The following is a 21,939-nucleotide window of genomic DNA, read 5'->3' on the forward strand; positions in this document are numbered from 1 at the left end:
GGCCTGCTGCACGCGCTGTGTTGCCGTGCGGGCAGTCATGCATGGCATGGCATGCCTCGCTCCCTACGGCACAAACAGCGGATGCAGCGAAACAGGCCAGAGCGGAAGCTGGCTGCCTCTCAAACGCATACCCCCGCGCCAACACCACCGGACGGTCCTCTGATCTCATCACTTTACGCTGTGTTGGGCTCTGTTCTCCACCAGTCTTGCAATGGATCTCATCTCACTCGACGTGACAGGACGGGACCGTCTGTCCAAGCGAACGTACGTGAACAGTGATCGCAGGGGTGCGCTTAATTGACCCGTTTGTATTTTCGTCTAGCCATGGCTGGACGTGGCGTTTGCTAATCGTTTGGTCAATGCCCAAACCGTCGATCCCTTTCCATAAACATGGATCGCTAATTTTGAACACGGCCAGTGCCATGCCCTGTACACCAGGCTGCCCATGTGCCCACGCGCTCATTACCCACCTCATCGCGCGCCCGATAACAATGCATCGCTTGTATACATAGTGTTCTGCTACTGGGTCGTCGTCGCAACGAGTGAAAATGTTCAAATGGGGTAGTGTCCGGGTTTTCATCTCGATTCCCCTCGCGCTCCGCGTAGAGGAAGAGGAAGGAAGGCTATGAATTTGTTGCAGCAGCAGCAGTCGCTCTAGGTGTCGAGCAAGGCAGCCAGTCAACCGGAGTCGTGAGGGACGTCCAGGACCGTCGATGCGTTGCGTCACCTGTCGTCTGTGCGCTTTGTCTATGGGGTGTTGTTGTTGTTTGATACCAAAGTGTCCAAGAGAGGAGGGAACGGGGGTACCAAGGGGTTGTAGATGGAGGGTATTATATCGGCGAGCATCTATGTGTGATGTGACCGACCCCGGGCCATTGCAATCTGGCCAAAGCCGGGGTCGCAGATAGATATGTCGATGGTAGTCGTTTAGACACGCTCGCACGAGGTGCCGTTGACGGCGGCGAAGCCAGTCTTGCACGAGTGGACGACGCAAGCACCCTGCTCACAGCCGACCGAGACGGCGTGGGCGATCGAGGTGCAGTCCTTGCCGGCGCCGGTCGAGAGACAGCCACCGCACGACTCGAGCTCGGTCTGGGTGTCGAGGCACTCCCAGGCCCAGGCGCCGGACTCGGTGGGGACGGTGCAGGCAGTCATGTCGTTGGGGCAGTAGATGGAAGAGTCGACCTCACCCTCGGCGATGGGCTGCTGGTCCTTCTTCCAGCGCCAGGGGTTGGTAGGGGGCTTGGGCTGAGTCTTCTGCGAAGGGCCGGGACCACAGTTGCCGCCGCGGCAGCAGCACGAGCGGCCGGGGATCCAGTCGGGGCCGCAGTCGGGCTCACCGCAACGGGGGAAAGTGGGACGGCACTGGAGGAGACCAGTGTGCCAGAACCAACCGGAGGGGCAGTAGATGCCGACGGGGCAGTTGCCCTTGGGGGGGTTCCACTGCCAGCCGTTGTCACAGCACGAGCCCGAACGCTGGTGGTACCACTGGTTGCCACCGCACGAGGGCGAAACGTTGGGACGGCACTTGAGGCTGCCACGGTTGAAGCCGTAGCCCTCACCGCAGTCGCAGACCGAGACCTCCTTCTTGGGGACACAGCAGCCGCGGCCACCGTGCCAGCCCCAGGAGAAGGGGCAGGTGTTGGCGGGGGGACTAAGGTGTGGCGTCAGGGACTGCAAGGTTACTCCGCGGGAGTGCCGTTGTGCCAGGTGCACGAGCTAACCATGTGCCACGAAAATAGACTTTTCGTAGGCGCGGCTGTTGGCTCACCCGTGCACCCCGTGGCCACACACACAGGCGGCTGCTAAACAAAAGCAAAGATACTCACGTAGAGACGGTCTGGGGGGAGACACAGCCAGTCTGGCCGGCGAGGTCCATGAAGAACGAACCGGCGCCGCGGCACTGGGCCTTGACGGCGGGGGGAGCAGCGTTGAAGTTGCTGAGACCCCAGTTGGTGTTGACACCAATGGCGAGCGAGAGGCCGCCGGCCGAAACCTCGGGGGCGACGGCGAGGGCTGCCACGATGGCAGTGACAGCGGTGCTGACAAACATTGTGGCGCGGGGAGGGAGAGTACTTCGGGGGATGGAGAGAAGGAGTGAAAGCCGAGCGCCGACTTTTTAAGTGTCGGGACGGGGGGAGGTAGAGGAAGGAGAGTGTTGCGCCAAAGGAGGATGGGGGAGGAGCAAGAGATGTGGCAAAGGAGTGTGGTTTTTAAAGGACCAGAGTGTGGGTGTGGGTGTGGGTGTGTCTCAGTGTGCGCAATGAGTGGCTGGCAAGCGAAGACAGGGGAAGGATGGGTGTGTGTGTGGGTCGAGCAAGCCAAGGGGAAGCGCAGAGGGGTGATTTACAAAGGGAGTACGACGTCGACGTCGACGTGAACGAGGCACGACGAGCCTGAAGCCTTAGTTGGATGGGTACCACGATGTGGGGCGCGCAGACGAGCCGCCGGCGGCGGCGTGGCCACTGCAGGCCGGGGGCCGGGCGGTGCAAGATCGGCCACTCGAGACAAGCATTATGCGCGGGCAAAGTCTGACACGCTCGCCAGGGGCACATGAAAATCCACTGGACGTGGTGGATTGATTTGGCTTTCCCCTGGCAACGACGACGGGGTGGGGGGGCCGGGGGGCCGGGGGTGCCAAGCGGCAAGCGGACGTACCTCGGTCGATGTCTCGTCGTCAAGGAGAAGGCAGAGAAGCCCGTCATGGAAGGCACAGCGCCAGAACGCGCCGCGCCGCGCGAGCGAACGAGCTGCGGCGCACACGCACGCACGCTCGTCTGTCCGCAGACACACACTCACGCGCCCGCCAGTGCACACGCACCAATCGCGCTCTGACCACGGCGGGTTTCCGCCAGCTGGCTAGGCCTTGGCCATCTGCCGCCACCACCTGCCAAAGATAAAGATAGACACGCAGCGTCCCGCACGCCCAAACACGTCTGCGGATCTCGAAGCATGCTCGTCCGGCGAAACCTAGTCCCTGCGATGGGCGGGCGAGCGCTGGGATTGGGCGTGACTCGGCCAGGCTCAAAGCTGCAAAAGCCAACGTGGACACGGCTCCGGGACTCTTGCACAGGCAGGCAGGCAAGCGGTCCAACTTTTGGCACAATGAAACGGGGCGGGACGAGGGTCCAGTGTCGCGCGCCCACGCTACCTCCCGCCACGCCGTAATGTTTTGGTTCCTGCCATTCCTGGGGTCCCTGATGCCGAGAGCTGTTGGCGAATCGCCCGACTGACACACGCTCCTTCTCGCCGTCGTCAAGCACAAACAACTCAGGGCAGAGGCAAGTCCCAGGGTTGCGGTACCCCTCGCCCGAACCAGCTAACACGTTAACACACGCTGATCGGGGGATTTGTGCACCCTGCGTCCCGCTGTACAGGCCACCAACGTAACTATTGCACTGCATCCGCGAGGGTCACTGTCTGGTGGTGAAACGGCGCGCGAAACAGACAGCCATTACTGGCCTTTTGTCGACCGCAAAACGCCTTCTTCGGCCTCGTCGATGCCCCGTTCCCTCCTTGGCATGTGCCATTTCTGGACGCATCGCCGCAGAGACGCCGAGAGCAGGCCGGAAGCCACGTCACGGCGACGACGAGCGTGGCAAGTAATTTACTCCTCCCCATGACGGATGATGACAAGCAATAATGCCTGCAATTAGCTAGCCACGACCACGGCATGCCACGCACGCACGGCGTGGGGAGCCCGGCTGGCAAGGGATACAATCGCCGTGTGCTCTGCTCCTCCTGGCTCCCGGCTCGCTCCAACCAACCTCGGCCGCTCGCTGCATGTCCGTCCCTCCGTGCGTTGCTCCGTGGGAGGCACGGCACACGGCACACGGAACACCAGCTCGGCACCGCAGGCGGCACTCTCGTCATCAGCCCGTGCCGAGTTCGCGCGTGCGGCCCCAAACTCTGTTTTCAGTGCTAACGGCGTGGGACGCGCTTGGCTCGCCGCCGAGGCACGGGGGTTGGGTGGGAGTGGAGTGGCGGCGGCTCCTGCGGTGGTGGTGGGGCTCAAAGTCGCCGTTGCATGCAGAGAGGCACAAGGCCGAAACCTCGAGCATGCTTGCGGCGCAGCGGCGTCACGATCCATGATCCACAGCCCATGGGACACGCACGACTGCGCCGCCGCAGCCGTCGTCGTCGTCGCCAGTCGCTTCGTCTGTCGCTTCCCCTCGCGCCGCACCACTGATCCACGCCGAAACTGCCCCTTCACATATCCCATCTCATGGATACAGCCCACCGCCGCTCAGACCCAGGGGAATGGAATCTCGACCGTCGTCGCGACGACACGGCGTGCCCCAACCTTCCGCACAACAAGGCGCAGCATACTTGCATTTGGCAACGGGCCTGGTGCACCAAAGAAACATGTCCTGGAATCCGCCACAGTCCCCCCCAACCAAGCTATAGCAGAAAAATCCTCTGGGACGTTACGAAACATTATGTACACGGGGCTACTAGGGCAAACCAATGCTAGCCCACATTACTTCAGAGAGACACTAACGTCCCGAAGCCGAAAGCAAGCACACGACGTCAAAGACTCAGCCACCACACACAAGACTCATGCACCAAGCCCCTTCCAATCAATCACCCCGTCAGGACCATAGCGCTCCCGCAGCCAGTCGTTGCTCTGGTTGAAGTGGCCGTTTCCGAAGAATCCCCGGCTTGCGCTCAATGGACTGGGATGAGCAGACTTGAGCACGAGGTGTTGCTTCTATAGCCGCGAAACAAGGTTAGCGGGAACAGCTCGGGCCGAGGCACTGGCACCGACCTTGTCCAACCCGACTGCCATCTTCTGAGCATGAGCTCCCCATGCCATGAACACTACCCCGTTGGCCCCCTTCTTGTCAGACGAACTCGACGAACGAGTCGTCACGGCCTTGAGCACGGCTGCGGTGAATTGGTCCCAGCCGCGGTTCGCGTGTGACCCCGCCTGGTGGTGAGTTATCAGCGGTGTCTTGGCATCCAGCCACCACCACCACCACACAACCAACCTCGTGCGCCCGCACTGTCAGCGACGTGTTCAGAAGCAAAACCCCGTGCTTGGCCCATTCGGTGAGATCACTGCCGAGTCAGCCGTGTGCCGGCACACTCTTCGGCATACCCGTGCAAAGGCACCTTGAATCCCGGGACCTCGGTCGCCATCTCCTTGTAGATGTTCCGAAGAGACGGCGGGATCTTCACGCCTTTACGAACAGAGAAGGCAAGGCCCTAATAGAAAAGGTTAGCTTAGCGGCAGCGTAGCGGCTGCGGATGGATAAGGCGGTGCAGGTGGCTGCAGAGCGCGTGGGGCGAGATGATTGTGTGTGTGGGGGCCAAGGAGCGTGACGAGCAGAGGTGTTGTGGCAGGTGTTGTGGGGTTCGGGATCGAGCAACTCACATGAGCTTGGTTGTCGTCCTGCCCGGTCAGCTACAGAGCTCTTCTTGTGCTCTTCCCACCACTCACATGGTACGGGTCTTGACCTGGGACGTCAGCGTGTCTTCGAGTTGTGGTCACAGATCGATCGCCACAGACTACAACACCCCACTCACCAACAATGACCACGCGCACGTCCTTGAGGGGGCAGAGCCTCGACCAGGTATAGATGTCCGCAGCTGCCGTCAGCGCCATCAGCAGAAGTACTCACCAGGCGGGAACACCTGCTTGCTCTTCTGCTCGGCGACAACAAACTCCTTTAGCTGGGGGCGCAAGTCAGCGTCGGCGACCCCGCCGACCCAAAACCCACAGCAAGGAAGTAGGGCTTGGTGAGCTCATCCTGCAGCGCGACGAGCCAGTCCTCGCCCAGCGTGTCGAGTTCGAGCTCGAGCAGCGGGAACGCCTTGGCGTGGCTGGTCTTGAGCGCCTCGCGCAGCTCGGCGCGGGTGGAGGCCCGGCCCGCCGACGAGGCGGCGACTGCTCCGTTGGGAACAGTTGCACCTGGCGGAGTTAATACAGCCCAACCAAGCCTAGGCCCCATGTCGGCGCGTCGTCCGTCCCGCACCCCTCGACCACGCACGCGCCGGCCACTACCCACCATTCTCAACCTTGGACTTCTTGGCCGCCGGCTCCTTTGCCTCGGCGATGGCCTTGCGTGCGTTGTCCGACAGACCGCGCTTGGTGCCTGCCGCCGCTGGCGCGTTGGCAAGCGGCTTGAAGTATCCCGCGATAGACTTTGGCGGCATGCTGTGTGCGTGGAAGGTGATAGTGGTCGGAGGGAAGGCGATGTCGACGCCCGTTTCGGTGAGCGGCAAGAGATATTAGCTGCGCCTGGCGCCCCGAGCGCGTCGCGAAAGGTTGACGCGACTGACTTGGCGTGGTGGAGGTGGGGCCGGAGGGTGGTGGCGGATTGCGACGTGCGTGGGAGAGTTGAGAGTGGCGGCAACCTGCCCGCTTTTGACGGAGCCTGATATCGAAGCCAGACACCAGCCTTGGTGGTTGTTGGAAATCGGCTCGCGGGTGTGGTAGGCGTGCGGGTCACAGTTGCTCGCCTGCCTTTACGCCGCTCTGCCCTCCGAGCCTTCCGTTGCCGCCTGGGGCTCCCCATTTCCCGTATCTCTTCTAGCCGATTGGAAAAGGTCGCTCAACCGCTTATTGCGCCGCTGCTCCTCCCCCACCCCGCCCCGCCTGCACATCACCCGACAACCGAATCGTGACGACGGGTCGTTATCCAACTCGCTTCACTTAAGTATAGTCGCTCCCGATAACTACCCATAGCCTCAACCCCAATCTGTTCTCGACTCAACCCCACACACCCAGACACACATTCACCATGCCCCCCTCTGCTACCCAAGACGCACCCAAGACGCTTGCCGAGCTCACAACGCTCCTCAAGGACGACCGTATGGTCAAGGTCGCAGGTAGGTCGCCGCTGAAGGCGCTCGGATCGCGGTCCGATCGGGACGCTGACTTCGGAACACAGGTGTCGACGTCGACGGCATCCTCCGCGGCAAGATCATGTCCAAGGCCAAGTTCCTCTCGTCGATCGAGGCGTTTGGCTTCTGCGGCGTCGTGTACGGCTGGGACAGTGGGTACACTTAGCACACGAGCACGGCTGATACACCAGTGCACGACCAGACGTACTCGCGTGAGCTTCTCGTCTCGAACCGCGGAAACGGTTACCGCGACATCCTCGCCCGCGTCGACCTCTCCACCTACCGTCGTCTGTCTTGGGAGAACAACATCCCCTTCTTCCTCGTCAGCTTCACGACCCCCGAGACGGGCCTCCCGCTAGAGGTCGACCCCCGAAGCCTGCTCGAGACGGTCCTCGAGAAGGTGGCTGATAAGGGCTGGACTGGGATGGCCGGTGCAGAGTTCGAGGTATGTGCGGGCGGACAAAGCCGCCACGGCGCACTGGCAGAGCAGAGCTAACCACCCACACAGTACTTCCAGTTCGCCGAGACTCCTCAGTCTGCCCAGGCCAAGGGCTACATCAACCTCACTGCCCTGACCCCCGGTGCCCACGGCTACTCGCTCCTCCGCACGACGATGAACAAGGACTACTTCTACGACCTGTACAACGTCGGTACCGACTTTGGAATCGAGATCGAGGGTCACCGTGCGTCTTATCGTTGCTCCAAGGTGGCGTGTGCTAATTTGAGCAGACACAGAGACCGGCCCGGGCGTGTTCGAGACGGCTCTCGCTTACACCGACGCGCTCCGCATGGCGGACAATGCTCTCCTGTTCAAGCTCGTCGCCAAGAGCGTCGGCTACAAGTACAACATCATCCCCTCGTTCATGGCCAAGCCGTACTCTGACGAGTCGGGATGTTCGGGCCACATTCACGTCTCGCTCCGTGACAAGAACAAGCGCAACATCTTTGCTGTGACCGCTGAGGAGGCTAAGAACGGTGGACGCAAGGACGCCCCATACGACGACCTCAAGTACCTGTCGCAGGAGGCCGAGTGGTTCCTTGCCGGTCTTCTCGAGGGTCTCCCTGATGGTGAGCTGCTGTTTTCTTGACTTCTCGTAGCTAACATCAGTCATTCCCCTCTTCTGCCCCAATATCAACTCGTACAAGCGCCTGCTCGGCGGCGAGCAGTACTGGGCCCCGGACACTGCGTCGTACGGCTACGACTCGCGTGCCGCCTCGATCCGCATCATCTCGGCACCAGGTGTCAGCGGCCCTGCGACCCGCTTCGAGGTCCGCATTCCCGGCGCCGATGTGAGTGGTACCTGACCGACTCTCCACTGACGCTACCAGATGAACACCCACTTCGCCCTCGCTGCCATCTACGGTCTTGGTCTCCGCGGTATTGAGAACAAGACCAAGCTTCCCTACGGCCCTATCGGCTCGCCTGGTGTCACCCGTGAGACGCTGGTCAAGCTCCCTACCTCGCTCGACGCCGCCACTGCTGCCTTCGCCCGCAAGGGAAGCATCGCTCGCGAGGTGCTCGGTGACTTCTTCGTCGACCACTACGCCGGCACCAGGGAGCACGAGCTCGACCTGCATCGCAAGGCCGTCACCAACTGGGAATGTGAGTACACCACACGATGATGGACACATTACTGACATGGCCCAGTGGAACGTTACCTCGAGCTTGCGTAGACGGGAGGCCAGGGTTTACTCGCTTGGTCGAGTTGTCAGCAGATATATTCATTGTGGCATGCAGAGAGTGGGGTATCAGCGGTTATCGCCTCAAAGTTATCTCGCGAGGTCAGATGATCATGTTGCAAAGACTATTGATATCGATCCGAGGAAGGAGCGAGCAACCTCGGCTGGTCCGAGAAGCAAGTTGCTCCACATGGATGGATGCAACGTCAGTGTTGGTGCCACCTGCCACCGTCATAAATGCTTGGCATCGTGGTGCACCATCATCCTTTGCTACGGTGAGATTGTGGGAACCTTGGTGAAGCGCACAAAGACGATGACAGCCGGGCGTCGGGCCAACAAGCGACATATTGGCCGTACATGCAGGGCATGCTGCGCCTGTTGGCCGCCTATGCAGGGTGGTCAACGACGGCGGCGGTGCTGGAGCCTGCAGGTAGATGCATGCGTCGCAGTCGTTGTCGTCGCCGCCGCCACATGGGGGCCCTGACGGCCAAGCAAGCTGAGGGACGGCAGCACTGCGTCATGCATTTTGGTCGCCGCCGCCGCCACCACCGAAACCCAACACTCCATACCAACTTTCCTCGGTTGTTTCTCCACACTCCCCACCACCGACACGCACATCGCATCGCACCACGCCACATCACACGAGCACGCGCGCACACACACCCAGCCATGCCCCCGCATCGCCGCTAAACAAGCACCATGAACGAGGACGGGCGCGGACACCACCGCGAGAGGGTGAGTACTCCCATGCCATAGCGACGCTGACGACAGTCCGGCCAGGGCAGTGAGTATCTCGACCCAACCCGGCAGCACTGACCTCAGTCCCGCGCAAGACGCGCAAGAAGGCAAAGGCGCGCGACGGGCCAGTCCCAGAGCCGTACCTCGCGCTCGCGCCGCGGCCCCTCCTCGCCACCCCGCCCGCCCCGGACCCCGTCACGGCGAACCTCATCCTCCCCTCGACTTATGTGCGGCGGACGAGACCCAGCTCAGCTGGGCCCTCCTCCAACGCCCATGCACCGTCGCCCAACTGGCCCGCCCAGCAGTATGCCGCGGGCCTGCTCGCGCCGCCCGCCATCATGCCTCGGCGACAGGGAGGAGCGGCGGCGCCCACCCCGCCCCCGCAGCAGCAGCAGCAGCGAGGGGGGTATGCGGCCAACTGGGCGTCGCCCCCGGCTATTATGCCCGGTGGCTCGGCTGCCTCGTCGTCCATGCAGACTGGGCGCAGTGTCGCCCGCCCTGGTATCCCGGGCGAGCGAGCCCAGCGACGCCGCGGTGGACGGGTCGTGAACCAGGAGGGATCGAGCCTCGCCCGCCGACTGACAGTCACGTCGAGGGAGGAGGGGCGCGCGATCGGCCTGTCGCGCGGCGCGTCGATGCGCCGCGTTAATCTGTGGGACGGTGAGTTTGGACTGTGGGCCGTCTGACGCCAGATTTGCCCGAGACGGACGAAGCGCCCCCGCCATTCCCCTTCCCCACAGCCAGCAACACACGGCTGCCCCCGACGTTCGGGGGATCACAAGCGGGGGACCTGCCAGAGATAGGTGAAGAAGGATCGGCGCCAGTACCGCCGAGGTCTCCTCCCCCACGGTTTGACGACCTCTTCCCCCGACGCCACTCGACAGGCGAGGCGCTCGCGCCACAGCGGCCGACGCTACGGCTAACGCACTCGGATGTCGCCGTGGCGGAGTCGGAGACAGCAACACAAGTGTTTGTGTCAGCCCCATCGTCGCCAATAAGCGAGCCATCAACGGCGCACGGGGACTACGACGACAGTGACGAGCGCGACGACCGCAGGATGTGGAACGCCGACTTGTCAGCGGGGTACAGTCTTGAGGAGCGTGTGCGCCGTGAGGCAGTGCGACAGGCGGCTAGGGCCAAGGCATTGGCCAGTGGGGCGTCCCATCACGTTGCCCAGATGGTAGCACAAGCTGCCACACCGTTGCCGAGGGCTGCAGAGTCGTCAGGGGCGGCCGCGGAGGCTGCGAGGGCCGAGGTGGCGCGGGCCGAAGCTGCGCGTGCTGAGGCTGCTCGACTCCAAGCCGCACGTGCTGAGGCAGCCCGGGTCGAAGCAGCACGAATAGAAGCTGCTCGCGCCGAAGCTGCCCGTGCAGAGGCTGCACGGGAGGAAGAAGAGCGGGCCGAAGCCGCTCGTGAGGCTGCAAAGGCCGAGGCAGCAAGAGTAGCCGCCGAAGCAGCCCGCGCTGAAGTGGTGCGCCTCGATCGCATCCGCGCCGAGGCTCAGGAAGCATTAGCGTCCAAGGCGGAGGCGAAGCGCGCCAGGGCTGCGCAGTCCGAGGCCCGCCGCCGCGCTGAGAAGACCGAGGCGGAGCACCGCAAGCTCATGGCTGAAGCTGCAACGCGGCGGTTCCAGGCAGAGCTGGCAGCCACGCGGCGAGCCGAAGCACAGGAGGCGTCCCGAAGGCGAGACATTGAGGCGGCTGTGCGACATATCATCGGCTCGGCGCGCGTGCCCGAGTCTGATGTGGACGCGGCGTGCAACGCTGCGTTCCAGGCCCTCAAGGGGAAGACGCCGACTGCCGACGAGCTCGTCGCTGCCGCCAAGGAGGCCGTGGAGACCAGGATACCGAGCCGCACGCCGCGAGCGAGCTTAGATGAAGGCCGCCGGCAATCGATGGGAGAGCCTATGCCACGACCTGGCTCTGCCAACGGGCCGCCGCCACAGCGGAGCACGCCGTCCCCCGTGAACTCGGCGACCGCCAGAGCACGAAGCACTCCCAGCCCCTTCGATAGCGCACATAGCGACAGGGTGGCCTCGCCGCGGCCCCCTAGTGCCCAGTCACGCGCCAGTGCCGACAGCAATCCGCGCCGCGCGTCTCGCATCCAGCTGATCCAAGGCAATCTGGTCGAGGTACCCTTGGACCTCTCGCCGCCGTCATCGCGCGACCGCACGCCGCCGCCCAACCCCACGGCTGGGACAATCCCGTGGCCACAACCTTACAGCCCACCATCCCGACCGCGACAGTCAACATCCGACAGCGGTCGGCGACGTTCGGACGTTTCCGAGGCCGAGAACATTACACAGACGCCCATCACGTCGTCGCCTCGCTCGAGCTTCTCGATCCCCACCGAAACTGTGGAGCCACTGCCCGCGGCGTCACAATTCAAAGAGCGTTCCGGGTCTGGGGGCCAGAGACGACCTGGTAACGGCAGATCAACTTCAGCGTCAACTATCGACACGATTCCTGAGCATATCGTCTTCCCGATGGCCAACGTAGCGCCGATTGCGGAGAACGTCAATGCCCCTGCCCCTGCCCCTGCCACGTCGCGCGAGGATAAGAGATTGAGCCGGGGCAATGCAGTGCGCAGGAGCTCGGCGTCCCAGCTCCCGTCGCCCGGTGCTAACCCCCGCCGCACTTCGCTTCCGCCCTCCAAGCCTGACCTGCCACCGCTGTTCACCACGCCTGGACTGTTCACCGAGGAGGCGCCAGAAGGTGGAACGCGAGTGTCCCCACCGCGGCCCACAGTACAGCGCAGCAAGACTGCTGACGAGGTTGAGCATGCTGAAGCGCCACCTCCCATGCCTCACCGCCACTCTATCGACTCGACTGCCCCCAGCCCAGCGACGAGCAATGGCGTGTCAGCCGCTGACTTGCGCAAGCCGCTACCGTCCTTACCACCGGGGCGGGAAGCGGCACTCCGACGGCGTGAGCTTGGGGCTCCTATCGAGCTAGAGGACACGGACTCGCCTCCCCCCATTTCTCAACCTGCCGAAACCCCGCCACTGGCAGGCCCCCTTCTAGACCTGAAGACGGCAGCGCCGGCAGTGCCACCGAAGTCGCCTGAGTTCGCAGACCTGGGCCTGACCGCCTCGGAGCTGCTCGACCTGCTCGAGGGCGACGCCCCAGCTGCTGAGTCATCAGCCCAGGCATCGGCGCGCGCTGCCGCCCGGCAGATGTTTGAATCGCAGCTCGAGCAGCAGTCTGCCATCGAGGCCCAGGTTGAACTGGACCGCCAGCATGCACTTGCGCTGGAAACTGAGACCGAGCCCGAAATCGAGAAGGTGATTGAGAAGCTTGACTTCCCACCACTGCCCACGCCGAAGCGCCCTCCAGTGCCACCAAGACCTCGGATCAGCATCCAGTCGGACTCGGAGCCCCCCAGACTTGTTGCATTCACACCTACGACACCGCTGAACCCCGTCTCGCCTCTCGTGTTCCCAACACCACGAACGTCGCTAAACTCGACCTCGGCACCGCAGCAGATAGCCAACCCCTCGCCGTTCAACTCTTCCGCATCTCCGCGGAGACAGCCTCCCCCAGTTCCGCCCAAGAGTAGCGGCAGCATCCGCCGACCGCCTCCGCCGCCCCCTCCTCCTCGGGCTGCGGCCTCCACGCCCGTGACAGCGACGACAACGAATACCACTGCAACTCCCGAAACCCCGCCGGACCTGCTGCGCGTACGCCCACAGCTCATGCAAGTCGCCTCCTTCTCGTCATCCACCTCATCTCTTTCCGACGTGCCTGACTCCCGCGCACCATCACCTGTGCAGTCAGTTCAGTCAGTCACCTCACAGCCGGGACGTCCACGCGGACCACGAGGACCTCGCCCTGCTCCGCCGCCTGTCCCGCCACGCCCTTGGGCTAGTCGACGACCGCCACCGCCACCACCTCCACCGAGACAGTCTCAAGCGCCACCTGAAGTTCCCCCTCCACCGGCGAGGCTGGCGACACGACCTGCCCGCCCATTGTCTGACATTGGCATGCCCACGCCAGCGGTTGACACCACACCGGAGATCCCAAGGCCGCAGTCTTCCGTTGACGTCCACCACTCTGTGTCCGATGACGAGGACGACGAAGCCGACGAGCCAGAGTTCGAGTACACCGACCTGGATCTGTTTGCGTCCCGGCTGGAGGGAACGGGCCAGGAGTACGAGGGCCTCACACATCTGACGCAGTTCATGGGCCCGGCCACGGACCCTGGTGCGAGCGCCGTGGCGCTCGACACGTTGATCCGCGCGCCGGTCGCCATTGACAGCAAGCGGACCAACGCAAAGGGCAAGGTCAAGCTCAAGATGTCGGTGCTTGGTGCGCGAGTGACGACATGTCCCATCTGCCTGGCGCAGTTCCGTGGTGGGGACGCGGCTGTGTGCCTGCCCCGCTGTGGGCACGTATCGCACGAGACGTGTGCGACGCGGTGGTTCAAGGAGAGCTCGAATTGCATGATTTGCCGTCTGCCGTTGATCGAGGAGACGTTGATTTAGCCCCCATCACCTGCATTAGTAGCCATCTGTAGACTGCGCGATAGAAGCGCTACACATGTATCTCTAGTCTTGCACAGGAAGACGAGGTTACGCAAGGGCCGAGGTCGTACATCAAGGTCATGAAAGCGCTGCAGTCAGTCTGCTCTAGGCAGACGCTTATTGGGCGAGGATAGAGCGAACAAACGAGTGGTAGTTGATCTGGCCGTCGCTGCAAAGTCGTCAGTTTGCGCCATGGCTGTCACGCACGTCACAGGGAAGCCCTTGAGGAGCTCGTCGACCTCTTCGTCGGTCATCTTCTCGCCGAGCTGGGTGAGGACGTAGCGGAGCTCTCCGGCACCAATGAAGCCGTTGCCGGCCTTGTCAAAGACCTGGAAGCCCTTGATGAACTCGTCTGGCCTGTCAGCTCTCAACCTCGCTAATGACGCACCGGCCGTGCCGGCAGGCTTCCAGCCGTCGGGGCGGTTGAGGATCTGGAGGAACGTGTCGTAGTCGACTAGGTGGGTCAGTCTGTGTCCATTCTGGCATGACGAGACCCACACGTCGCTCCGAGGTTGGTCTGCAGCGTGCCGACCTCGGCCTGGGTTGGGTTCTGGCCGAGCGAGCGGAGGAGCTCGCCGAGCGACTCGCGCGGCACCTGGCCGGTACCCTTCTTGTCGAAGAGGGCGAAGGCCTCGCGGTATTCTGCGGGGGTGGGTTAGTGGGTCGAGTGGTGAGGCATGCCAGCGACGAGAGTGATGCCTTTGGCCTTGCGGTGGCGACGGCGGCGACGACGCCGAGGGAGAGCACCGCACCCAAGCGAGCAAGCAAGCACACTCGCCGCACAGCACGGGACACTACGCACCAGCGTTGTTGGGAGCAGACTGGGGGAGAGGTCAGCACTGTGCAGCCGCCGCATGCAGACACCTCGACGACGTACCATGGTTGTGAGCGGCAACTTTGACTCTGTTGTTGATTTCTCCAAGTTGCAGTTGATGTTGTGTTTCTCGCTGGCAGCGCTGCACCCAGCAGCTAGGCCAAGGCGCGGCCACTGGGCCCTGAGACGCGTCAAGGAAGCAAGTCGCCCGCATGCGTATTTGGTCCCGCATGCGTGCGTGCGTGCGTGGTAGGGCTTGTTCGGCCCTCCCTGCTATGTGCGTGGAGCGGGCGTAGTGCGTCATTGGGGATGTGCCGCTGCCAATTTTGCCCCCGCCTGCCCGTTGGCCCGTTGAATTGTGCCGGACCCCCGCCCTGGCGCCACGCGCAATGCCCGGGCTACGGTTGGGGGGGAACGAGGGGCCAGGCGCCGGTGCGTCCGTCCACTCGAGAGCTCCAGGCTCTGTTGTCCCACCCCCTGGCACTGTTTGCATTTTTGCCACTGATGAGAATTTTCTCCCGAGGGCTGGGGTGGCGCGCCTGCGACATGACACGCGTACAGCCAGGCAGGCAGCCGCCAGGCAGGCAGGCCGCATGCAGGCAGGCAGCGTGCACACTAGCACCCAGTGTGCACCAGTGCACCAGCAGCGCCGCGCCCTTTTCATCCACTATATTCCATCCACTCCAACCCTCTCTTTCCGACATCCTCTCAATCAACTCTTCCCCCCCTTCTCCCCCCAAACAACATCACTTGAACCACTCCTCCTCCCCTATAGACTTGCTACGACACGCTCTTTCCGTTCTGTACCTATAGACCGAGAAGAGACACACTTCGAGCCAACCAACAAAAGAAAAAAAGAAGCCCGACCGTAATCGATCCGTCTTCCTCCCCCTCCTGCTCCTCCGCACCTTCACCTTTTATCAAGCAACCACCTGCAACCTCACGAGGTCGCAACCCCAATCAACCCCTTTCAACACATTATGACTGCTACCCCCGTCACCGACTCCAACATCCCTGCCTCGGGCGCCACTGGCCTCGAGAAGAAGTTTGGTAAGTAGAGGCCCAAAAGCGTGGTCGCGTGAGACAAGAGAGAGAGAGGCGGTGGCGTGGTCAGCAAACCTGGACATTGTTGCCACCCACACTTCCTCACTTCACACGATCCGCGCACTGTTGCCACCCACACTAACAATCGCAGCTGGTGTCACTCTGAACGCGAACCGCCCCGCTTACGTTCCCCCCTACCTCCGCGCCCGTCAGGCCGCCGAGGCTGTCGCCCCCCCCAAGCCGGCGGCTCCCATCAACACCGCTGCCCCCGTCCCCTCGCAGGCTGGCAACGGTTACCGCCCGTCGCCCACGGGCCTCCCCACCCCCGCCCCTACTCCCGTTTCGAGCCGTGGCGCCTACGCCCCTCCCCGCGCCCGCGGCGAGGCTGCCGACGACGGAGGCTGGGGTGGACCCCCCCGCGGTGGCAACAACCGCTCGTTTGAGCGCGGCACCGCTCCCGGTGTCGGCGTCTGGCGCGATGGCCAGCACATTACTGGCCCCCGCAACCCCCGTCTTGAGAAGGAGCTCTACGGCGAGGAGGGTGACGGTACTCACCAGGTGAGTGGCGGTGTTAAGACGCGCGACAGCAATGATCGACGCCGTCCGGGATCAAATTTTCATCAGTTGCATTTGTGCTGACAGTATCACAGTCGACTGGTATTAACTTCGACAAGTATGCCGACATCCCCGTCGAGGCCACCGGCACTGGCGTTCCCGAGCCGGTGACCGAGTTCACCCCTCCCATTGACCCTGTCCTCCTCGAGAACATCGCCTATGCGCGCTACACGACCCCCACCCCGGTCCAGAAGTACTCGATCCCCATTGTCGCCCTCAACCGTGACCTGATGGCTTGTGCCCAGACTGGTTCGGGCAAGACTGGTGGTTTCCTCTTCCCCATCCTCTCGGCCATGTTCTCGTACGGCCCCTCGGCTCCTCCCCCGGACAACCAGTCGTACGGCTACAGCCGCAAGAAGGCTTACCCCACCGCCCTCATCCTTGCCCCCACTCGTGAGCTCGTCTCGCAGATCCACGAGGAGGCCCGCAAGTTTGCCTACCGTTCGTGGGTTCGCCCCGCCGTCGTCTACGGCGGTGCCGACATTGGCCAGCAGATCCGCCAGCTCGACCGCGGCTGTGACCTCCTCTCGGCTACCCCCGGTCGTCTTGTCGACCTGATTGAGCGTGGCCGCATCTCGCTTGCCAACGTCAAGTACCTCGTCCTTGACGAGGCCGACCGCATGCTCGACATGGGTTTCGAGCCCCAGATCCGCAGAATCGTCGAGGGCGAGGACATGCCCGGCGTCCACGACCGTCAGACCCTCATGTTCTCGGCCACCTTCCCCAAGGAGATCCAGATGCTCGCCCGCACCTTCCTCAAGGACTACATCTTCCTTTCGGTTGGTCGTGTCGGTTCGACCTCGGAGAACATTACGCAGCGCATCGAGTACGTCGATGACCACGACAAGCGCTCGCTCCTCCTCGACCTGCTCCTCGCCGAGCAGTCGAACGGTCTCATCCTCGTGTTCGTTGAGACCAAGCGTATGGCCGACTCGCTCTGCGACTTCCTCTGCTCGCAGCGCCACAACGCCACCTCGATCCACGGTGACCGCACTCAGCGCGAGCGTGAGGCTGCCCTGTACGCTTTCCGTACCGGCCGCGCCCCCATCCTCGTCGCCACTGCCGTCGCTGCCCGTGGTCTCGACATTCCCAACGTCACCCACGTCATCCTCTACGACCTCCCCACCGACGTCGCCGAGTACACCCACCGTATCGGTCGTACTGGCCGTGCCGGTAACACCGGTACCTCGACCGCCTTCTTCAACCGTGGCAACCTCGCTATCGGCCGTGACCTCATCGAGCTCCTCAAGGAGGCTAACCAGGAGGTTCCTCAGTGGCTTGTTGACATCTCGTCTGAGCGTTCGTTCGGCGGTGGTTACGGTCGCTCGAGCCGTGGTCGTGGCGGCGGTGCCCGCTCCGGCGGTCGCGACGCTCGCCAGGGTGGCGGTTTCGGTGGCTCGGGTGGCTACGGCGGTGGCCGCGGCGGCTCGGGCTACGGCGGCGGCTACGGCGGCGGCGGTGGTGGTGGCTACGGCGGCGGCTACAGCGGTGGTGGCGGCGGCTTTGGTGGCGGTGCTCCCGCTGGCCAGTTCGGCGGTGGTGGCTTCCCCCCTGCTTCGGGCTCGTCGGGTGCCAGCTGGTGGTAAGCTCTACCCACTGACACGGTGTGCGACCTAGTCGCCGCTGTTGTTCCGCATCAAGTGTCCGGTTTCCGAAATCGTTTCATTTTTCCTTTCTCTTCTCTGCATCATCGACATCCCAATTCGCCCGTCAGCATTCGCAAGCATCGAGCAACAAGCAACAACATCCCCCCTTCCATTTCTCCCGTCATTCAGCGCACAACTATCATCAATTGATCATACACGGCGGCGCTGGTCGCACAACGAAATGGACGTTGAACATCAAACCACGCATTCGAGCTCGCTTGCACAAACCCCCCTCCGCTGGCGGCGGAAGGAGTCCCGATACCCATCCGGCCTTGTGTACGATTAGCGCATTCCTATTCAAGATTCCCGACCACAACAATAGACAGCACCTGGCACAATTTCATGACGACTTACGACCCCCCCACCCCAATATAGCATTTCGACATTATCATTGTGCCCCCCCTTCGCTGTCTGGGTTACCCCCAGGGAATTATCATGTAGCGGAGACACCAGGGCGAGAGGCGCTAGAGGCTTAGAGTGACTTATAGAGATCCAACCGCGAGCCTCGCCGGCGTTTGTATGCCCCACCGTCTCGGTGAGAGAATATGAATAGAGTTGCGAGTACTGTGAGATTGTTGTGTGAGGCGCGTGTAACAAAGAGACTGACTGACTGACCATGGCGGTGCCGTTGTGGAATGCTACATGATTGAGGCACGTCCTGGTTGATGCCAAGTGCCACAGTTGCCCGGCACTCTTGACGGCAAACCAACCGACAGTGACTGCAAAGTGATCGAGAATGATACTCGGGAAGTGGCACAAGTTTTGTCTCGGAACCAAACAAGAAGCCGCTGCAGACTTTACATGCGTTCCAAGAAACTTCGAAGGTGGCTGTGATGTCATGAGTGCAAGAAGCAGCGGGCGGGCACGGCTGAGAAGCTGGCAGTGAGAAGCGCGAGAAGCGGGTCTGACCCGCCGCATGCGTCCGTGCGTGCGTGCGCAGCGGCGTCGGCGTATGTAACGGGACGCGCGCGGCGCTAGGCGTTGCCCGCAGCCTCCACCCTGACTTTGACGCCTGTTGCAAAGGACTTTCGGCGGGCGTCGGGCGGGCGAGTCGAGCTGCGCGTCGAGTTGTCGGTAGTGCATGGGCTCATGGGCTGCACGACGCCGCCGCTGCGAGTTTCACGCGGCACCGACAAACGATGATCTGGGGCGCGCGGGGGTGGGGCGTCGCGTTGCGACGGTGATGGAGAGGAGGCGCGCCGAGGGCACGCACAGGGACTTGACCATGCGTTGCTTGCCTACCGTCACTCTGCCCTTCCCTGGCTGCCGGCTGGCTGGCTGGAGGCACGCTGCTAGCTAGATCTAAGCCTAAAAAGTAAAATGCGTTAGGCGGCAAGTTTCGCGACTTGGACTTGTAGCTCGTCTCTCTGCCCTTGCTTGGCGCGTTGGCTTGTCGCTCGACGGGAAGTGCAGCACCGGACGGACACAAGCCACGCGCACTCACTCAGCTTGCCTGCTTGCTGCGCAAACTGCAACAACTCACACGCACGACCACCTGCTGCTTGCTTCTCTCCAGACACCGGCGACTGGCGGCGACGACGACTTGGCTCACGACATTGCACGAGCATCATCATCGCATCGCCCGCCCGCGCACCCCCCTCTTTCGCCATGATCCTGCGCTCGTGGCTGCTGGCGGCGCTGGCCACCGCGCGTGCAGGGTACATCACCGTCGGCATGACTGAGTGAGCGCGTTGCCGGCCCTTCTTTCTGCACGACCTGGCTGACCTCACCCCAGCGCACACCAGTGCGGCACGTCCACGGTCGAGTGGTACGGCGACGACGGGCCGTACCACCTCCTCCTAACCCCCACGACCTTCTCATCGCACGGGTACAATGTCTGGGTGCCGTCCATTGCCAACGGTACCACCGCGTACAATTTGACGATCAAGCAGCCAGCCGGGCTGCAATACCTCGTCACGGTGTGGGGCGCCTCGGGCATCGAGTATGCCGGGACGACGGACGTGCAGAGTGGGTCGTCGGGTGGCAAAGGAAGACCCAACGAGCTGACTTTGTAGCCGTCCTGCCTAGCGCAACAAACGACGCCTCGTGCTTCCTCCCCAACGCTGATATCGCCTCGCTCTACACCTTTGCCTTCAACATCTCCAACACGAATGCCGGGTTCCCGCCGCAATGTTCCAATCTCTCCATGGCGTGGCCTACGAGCCTCGAGTCGCCGACCCTCCCGCCCCGGACGAGATCTCTCGGCGGAGACGACGACGAAGAGGAGACCGACCCCGACGAGCCGAGACCCGTTGACGACCTCGGAGAGCGCCAGGCGGGCGCCGCCCAGACCTCCTTTGCGCCCAGCCTCCCCGGTACGCTCGACGCCGACACATCGAGCAGCAACAAGACGCAGGGCAACACAACGACTCCGCCGACCATGTTCGGCATCATTCCCCTCGGCAACTCGTTCTCCATCCCAATCACCTACTCGCCCAAGTCCAAGTTTGTCCATGGCCTCCCCGAGTCGTCGTGGTCGGACACGCCGACGACATGGACGAGCCAGGGCGTGACGCACCTCAACTGGACAGTCAGCCTCGCCAAGGGCACGCGCTTCATCCTCGTCGCTGGAATTGGCTCGCACGAGGAGTGGGCGAGCGGCGGCTCCAGCGAGATGATGACGGTCGGCCAGGGGGACTCGAGCTGCGCCAATGCTGGCTCAGCGCCAAGTATCACGGCGTCAGAGTCCAAGACGGGCCCGATCCGCAAGCCCACGGCGTCGGCAAGCAGCGACAGCACCAGCTCCACTGGGTCTGGGCCGAACATCGCCGGCGTAGTCCTCGCGTGTGTCTTCTCGGCGCTCGCCACACTCCTCCTCGCAGTCGTATTCTACTGCTGCTGCCGGATCAGGAACAAGCGGCGGCGCGCAACCAAGCAGGGCCTGCCCAAGCCGTCCGTGGTCAGCGTCGCGACCTTCGGCCGTATCGACACGAAGCGGCGCAAGCAGCCGCAGCGGTACGAGGGCGAGCAGGCCGGCGACGTGCGCCTCGACCTCATCGCGGACCGCGACGACGCGAGCGACGGTACCCGCCCGATATCCACCGTGTCGGACGCGACCCGCCCCCAGAGCCACTTCTCCGTCTCGTCCCGCCCGCCGCCGATCACCACGTCCCCGCTGCGGCGGTATGACGGCGAGTTGTTCGGCTCCCCCGCGTACAGTTCGCCGGGGTACAGCTCGCCCGTCGAGCTCGACAGTTACCACGACTACACGCCGCAGATGACGGGCTACTCGAGCGCGCAGCTGTCTGCGCGCGCTCGCGGGGACGACTACGCGCCCCTGTCACCGCGCGCCGGCCGCGACGAGTACTCGCCGTTGTCGAGCCCGACGCGGGCGCCAGAGAGCTCGAGTTCCGACCGGCTGGGCGACATCCGCACCGACCTGATCGGCCGCCCGCCATCATTGGACCAGCTGATCGCCTACCCCGCGCTGGCGGTCACGCCGCCCCGGCGCGGGCTGCAGCTCCACGACCCCGAAGAGGCGGGCTCCGAGGCGCTCGGCCAGCTCAAGCGCGACACGCTCGCCGCGCTCGACGGCCAGCCGGGCTCCCCGACCGCGCCGGTGCCCGGACCGTCCTTGCCCCGCCGGCGCCGCGAGCGAGGCGAGGCGACGTACCTCGTCCACCGGGACGCCGGGCGCGTGCTCGGTGGCCCGCGCCGCCCGCGCAACGTGCTCGAGCTGCCCCCTAGGTACGAGGAGCTCAACTGGGACGAGGAGGAGGACGGTCCCGCGCCGCTCACCATCAACACCAGCGCCGGCTCAGCGCAGTCTGCCTCGGCGTCCCCTGCTACCCCGGTTCCGCCCTCGGCCGCCAATATCCCTCTACCGCACTCGCCTATGCTCTCGCAAACCTGGGACATTCCCCCTCCGGATCACACCCCATGACAGTTCACAACACGGACAATACTGAACTTTACACCCATTGTACAGCATCGCACCCGCATCTTGGGCCGTATCGGACACTCGGCCTCCCATACAGTTAGAACACTGTTGTAGCACTACCCCCATTTCGCGTCTTCATTGCCATTACACT

General features: G+C 63.3%; 7 protein-coding genes across 7 annotated transcripts; 4 read left to right on the forward strand and 3 right to left on the reverse strand.

Annotated features, from left to right (window-relative positions):
• Positions 1–927: 927 nt before the first annotated feature.
• priA_1 (Protein priA) lies at positions 928–2,053 on the reverse strand (the record flags this gene model as incomplete). Its single annotated transcript, XM_062768830.1, has 2 exons — positions 928–1,654; positions 1,830–2,053. 2 exons carry the CDS (start codon positions 2,051–2,053, stop codon positions 928–930), a joined length of 951 nt encoding a protein of 316 aa, XP_062624814.1.
• A 2,505-nt stretch (positions 2,054–4,558) lies between these two features.
• ung1 (Uracil-DNA glycosylase) lies at positions 4,559–6,159 on the reverse strand (the record flags this gene model as incomplete). Its single annotated transcript, XM_062768831.1, has 10 exons — positions 4,559–4,711; positions 4,769–4,930; positions 4,992–5,061; positions 5,102–5,208; positions 5,378–5,395; positions 5,444–5,460; positions 5,530–5,592; positions 5,625–5,676; positions 5,724–5,914; positions 6,012–6,159. The coding sequence occupies 10 exons, from the start codon at positions 6,157–6,159 to the stop codon at positions 4,559–4,561; spliced, it is 981 nt and encodes a 326-aa protein (XP_062624815.1).
• Positions 6,160–6,633: 474 nt separating this feature from the next.
• glnA2 (Type-1 glutamine synthetase 2) lies at positions 6,634–8,602 on the forward strand. Its single transcript, XM_062768832.1, has 8 exons — positions 6,634–6,834; positions 6,897–7,001; positions 7,041–7,294; positions 7,358–7,532; positions 7,579–7,917; positions 7,958–8,139; positions 8,179–8,452; positions 8,498–8,602. Exons 1-8 carry the CDS (start codon positions 6,747–6,749, stop codon positions 8,521–8,523), a joined length of 1,443 nt encoding a protein of 480 aa, XP_062624816.1. The 5' UTR covers positions 6,634–6,746; the 3' UTR covers positions 8,524–8,602.
• Positions 8,603–9,228: 626 nt separating this feature from the next.
• ATL5 (RING-H2 finger protein ATL5) lies at positions 9,229–13,750 on the forward strand (the record flags this gene model as incomplete). Its single annotated transcript, XM_062768833.1, has 3 exons — positions 9,229–9,264; positions 9,363–9,927; positions 9,960–13,750. 3 exons carry the CDS (start codon positions 9,229–9,231, stop codon positions 13,748–13,750), a joined length of 4,392 nt encoding a protein of 1,463 aa, XP_062624817.1.
• Positions 9,451–14,718, reverse strand: cdc4 (Myosin regulatory light chain cdc4). Its single transcript, XM_062768834.1, has 7 exons — positions 14,667–14,718; positions 14,592–14,610; positions 14,288–14,431; positions 14,178–14,243; positions 13,997–14,141; positions 9,960–13,958; positions 9,451–9,927 (listed from the first exon to the last, which is right to left on the reverse strand). Exons 1-6 carry the CDS (start codon positions 14,667–14,669, stop codon positions 13,907–13,909), a joined length of 429 nt encoding a protein of 142 aa, XP_062624818.1. The 5' UTR covers positions 14,670–14,718; the 3' UTR covers positions 9,451–9,927; positions 9,960–13,906.
• A 573-nt stretch (positions 14,719–15,291) lies between these two features.
• Positions 15,292–18,472, forward strand: DED1 (ATP-dependent RNA helicase ded1). The gene is made up of 3 exons (XM_062768835.1): positions 15,292–15,653; positions 15,799–16,205; positions 16,298–18,472. The coding sequence occupies exons 1-3, from the start codon at positions 15,584–15,586 to the stop codon at positions 17,846–17,848; spliced, it is 2,028 nt and encodes a 675-aa protein (XP_062624819.1). The 5' UTR covers positions 15,292–15,583; the 3' UTR covers positions 17,849–18,472.
• A 1,044-nt stretch (positions 18,473–19,516) lies between these two features.
• On the forward strand, positions 19,517–21,791 carry LOC62_02G002326 (uncharacterized protein; the record flags this gene model as incomplete). Its single annotated transcript, XM_062768836.1, has 3 exons — positions 19,517–19,590; positions 19,644–19,876; positions 19,924–21,791. 3 exons carry the CDS (start codon positions 19,517–19,519, stop codon positions 21,789–21,791), a joined length of 2,175 nt encoding a protein of 724 aa, XP_062624820.1.
• Positions 21,792–21,939: the final 148 nt, after the last annotated feature.

The sequence above is a fragment of the Vanrija pseudolonga genome, chromosome 2, assembly GCF_020906515.1.
Source record: "Vanrija pseudolonga chromosome 2, complete sequence".
Classification (NCBI taxonomy): Eukaryota; Fungi; Basidiomycota; class Tremellomycetes; order Trichosporonales; family Trichosporonaceae; genus Vanrija; species Vanrija pseudolonga.